The 2,793-nt window shown below is 47.6% G+C and overlaps 1 protein-coding gene across 1 annotated transcript; it reads left to right on the top strand.

The window, feature by feature from the left end:
• Positions 1–1,421: 1,421 nt before the first annotated feature.
• Pmar_PMAR028860 (hypothetical protein) lies at positions 1,422–2,603 on the top strand (the record flags this gene model as incomplete). The annotated part of the gene is made up of 7 exons (XM_002771080.1): positions 1,422–1,493; positions 1,542–1,615; positions 1,662–1,874; positions 1,923–2,055; positions 2,102–2,209; positions 2,272–2,436; positions 2,490–2,603. The coding sequence occupies 7 exons, from the start codon at positions 1,422–1,424 to the stop codon at positions 2,601–2,603; spliced, it is 879 nt and encodes a 292-aa protein (XP_002771126.1).
• Between the last annotated feature and the right edge of the window lie 190 nt (positions 2,604–2,793).

Genomic DNA, 2,793 nt, shown 5'->3' with positions numbered 1-2,793 from the left:
GAAGAAGAAGAAGAAGAAGAAGAAGAAGAAGAAGAAGAAGAGGAGGAGGAGGAGGAGGAGGAGGAGACACCATTACCCTATGAGCACTTTACCTAGATAGGCAGTAAAATTTCACGTCCATTTGAGCTGTCGGTGCAAAGTTATGCAGGTGACCCTTAACGGACTCTTTAGATTGGGCGTATTGTACCCGAGCTGTGACGCCTCATCGTCCACTTTGTCGATCGATGCATGCTTACCCTCGTACGATGCTGCCTATGATGGATGCTCCCCGGGGGCACCCCTACCACCATCCAATACTCTAGTTGGCCCTCAGACATGGAAGTCACTAAGATCTAGCCCCCACTCTACCACCGAGGATCAAGGGTCGCCACGCATTGAGGTACCACCCCATGGCCATCGGCCTCTGGAATGCTCCTTGTTGTTGGTCAGAGGAGGGGGAACTTTACTCAAAGGGTACTTGTTCTGGTGCCGGCCTAAGCTGTTGTGATGTGTGTCATGGTTATACCAACGACTATCATACTTCTCATCACCTGTCGAGTAGTATCACCAACAACATGATCGGTGGAGGAGGTGCCTATATGGTACCACATGGATGGGTACATCATCAATCCTTAAGCGTATTGATGTGATGTCACCTCGCACCGTTGCTGTTGCCACATACACCAGGCAGTGCCCGATGGCAGGAATCGCTAATACAGGTATCGCGTTCATAGAGACGCGACTGCCACCTTCATGTCTCCCTCCTGAGACGGCAGATCATCGTTGCAATAGTTCATCATGTTGTCTCGTCCCTTTTCATTCGACTTTCCCTCCTGAGCTTGTCGGTAATAGAGATCCCATTACCGTATGGTAGGTATTATCGGAGGTTTTGTTAGGGTTACCCTCATGTTCAATCTTTGACCCTACCAGTAGCATGTGGTGTACACATCAATAACAGCATGGGGTCATCTAGGGCACATAGACGTCATCTCGATGAGATGTTAGCTGCCAAGAAGGTGACGTTGAGCTCATCCGCTTATCATGTTCGATCGCTAGAGGTGGCTGTTGTTGTTGATGATGAACCACAAACTTGCGTAACATCCAGCGTGGATATCAATCATCATCTGATTGATGATGAGGATGTGAGATCTGGTCATCACTCCACCACTACCGAGAGGAAGTACCAGGGAGCCTCTCATTCCGTGACGGAATTGGAGACTGCTACAGCGACGAAGACGACAAGTTCCACAGGGGTACATTATTGACTGCTGTTGTCGTTATTATAACGTTAGGCATGGGATGATACATGTTGCATATCTGAAATGAGCCCCATATACTGCTTCCTCCATCATGGTCATAGTCCACATGAATCCTAGCCCTTGTGTTACATATGGTGGTATCGTTCTTGTGATGTAGCAGCGGCAGTAGTAGTACTATCAGCTATGGGTTGTACCTCTTCTACTCCCGATATCATACTTCCTGATCCCGAACTAGGGAAGGAGCACTCATTCAAGGTCATTTGACTACCATCATTATCGTTGCTATAGCATCATCATTGTTAGATAAAGAAGGCGGGCATGCTCTCTAAGGGATATAATGTATATAATATGGATAAGCAGTTATGGCTCTACATCAGGTAGTCGACTATCATTGTGGCAGTAGGCTTCGATAGGCCCAGTTAGGTCATTAAGTAGCTTCTGGGATTCTGATCCGGACTTCACACTAGAGAACTTCGTACGAGAGGATGATAAAACCGGACAGGTTCTCGCATTGCCTTGGCATTCCGGTGGCCTTGCTGCTTGTCGTCGTCTACAGGTCCTCGGCCGATGTGCTGTTGGTAAGCTAGATGAGGACTATAAGAAGGAGGTCGATTGGGAGACTGACTCGGATGATAGGTGAGTGGACCTTGACAGTGAGCCTTGAGGTTCAATGAGGGTTCTCAGTGACTTCTCACTGGACGATCTCTTTGACTTTGACGACGATGATGAATTGAAAGTGAAGTTGAAGTTCAAAGCTAAGAGGGAGGCTAGTTTCAAGAATGCACAAGGAGAAGAGTTCGCACATCTGAAAGTGAAGGTAGCCAGTACTCATGATGACGGTTTGTTGTTAACCATTGAGGCAGGTGAAAGGTAAGGCCAAAGTGGAGGTGGAAATCGATGAGGATCATGAAGGGAATAAAACCGAACGTTGGAGTGCCAAGTCCGCCGTCAAGAAAGTTTACTACACGCTTGTATGTCGATGTTCACGACTGGGTCTTAGAGCAGTGCTATCATCCTGTGTTGCTGCTTTCAGACTATCAATGGTGTAGAGGTCCCTGTCGAAGTGGATAATCATAAGTGGCAGAATTGGGATCGAGAATGGGACATCCCTGGGATGTTCAAGGCCACCTATGATGCCAAATTTGGCACTGATGAAGTTTTCGTCGATACCAAATGCCTAGAAGCTCCACCAGCTGATGTGAGTGACCTCTCCAAGAGATGTATGAATGTCGATGACTGCATCATTGTCAGTTGTTGATGATCGGCTTCGCTATGGCCTATTTCATGCATCCCTCGAGCTATCTGTCTAGGGCGGAGAATGCGGCCAAGTCCCATGCCAGGAATGTGTTGAGGAGGCATTCTTAACTTCAATTTGCTCCCCTTTTCCCATACTTGTGAACTTTATCATGATCTTTGTGGAATTGTTGTGAACCCTCGTTGCTGGTCGTCGAGTTATGGAGTGGCGAATACCTCTCGATGTCGCGTACATTCCCTTCATGGTGAATCCGCAACAGGATGGGTATACTTCTCATTCGATGCTAGGGAGCATTCTGCT

Source organism: Perkinsus marinus (genome assembly GCF_000006405.1).
Source record: "Perkinsus marinus ATCC 50983 genomic scaffold scf_1104296963920, whole genome shotgun sequence".
NCBI lineage: Eukaryota > Perkinsozoa > Perkinsida > Perkinsidae > Perkinsus > Perkinsus marinus.
The sequence above is the reverse complement of the archived record's forward strand: the minus strand, read 5'-3'. Positions and strand labels throughout refer to the sequence as shown.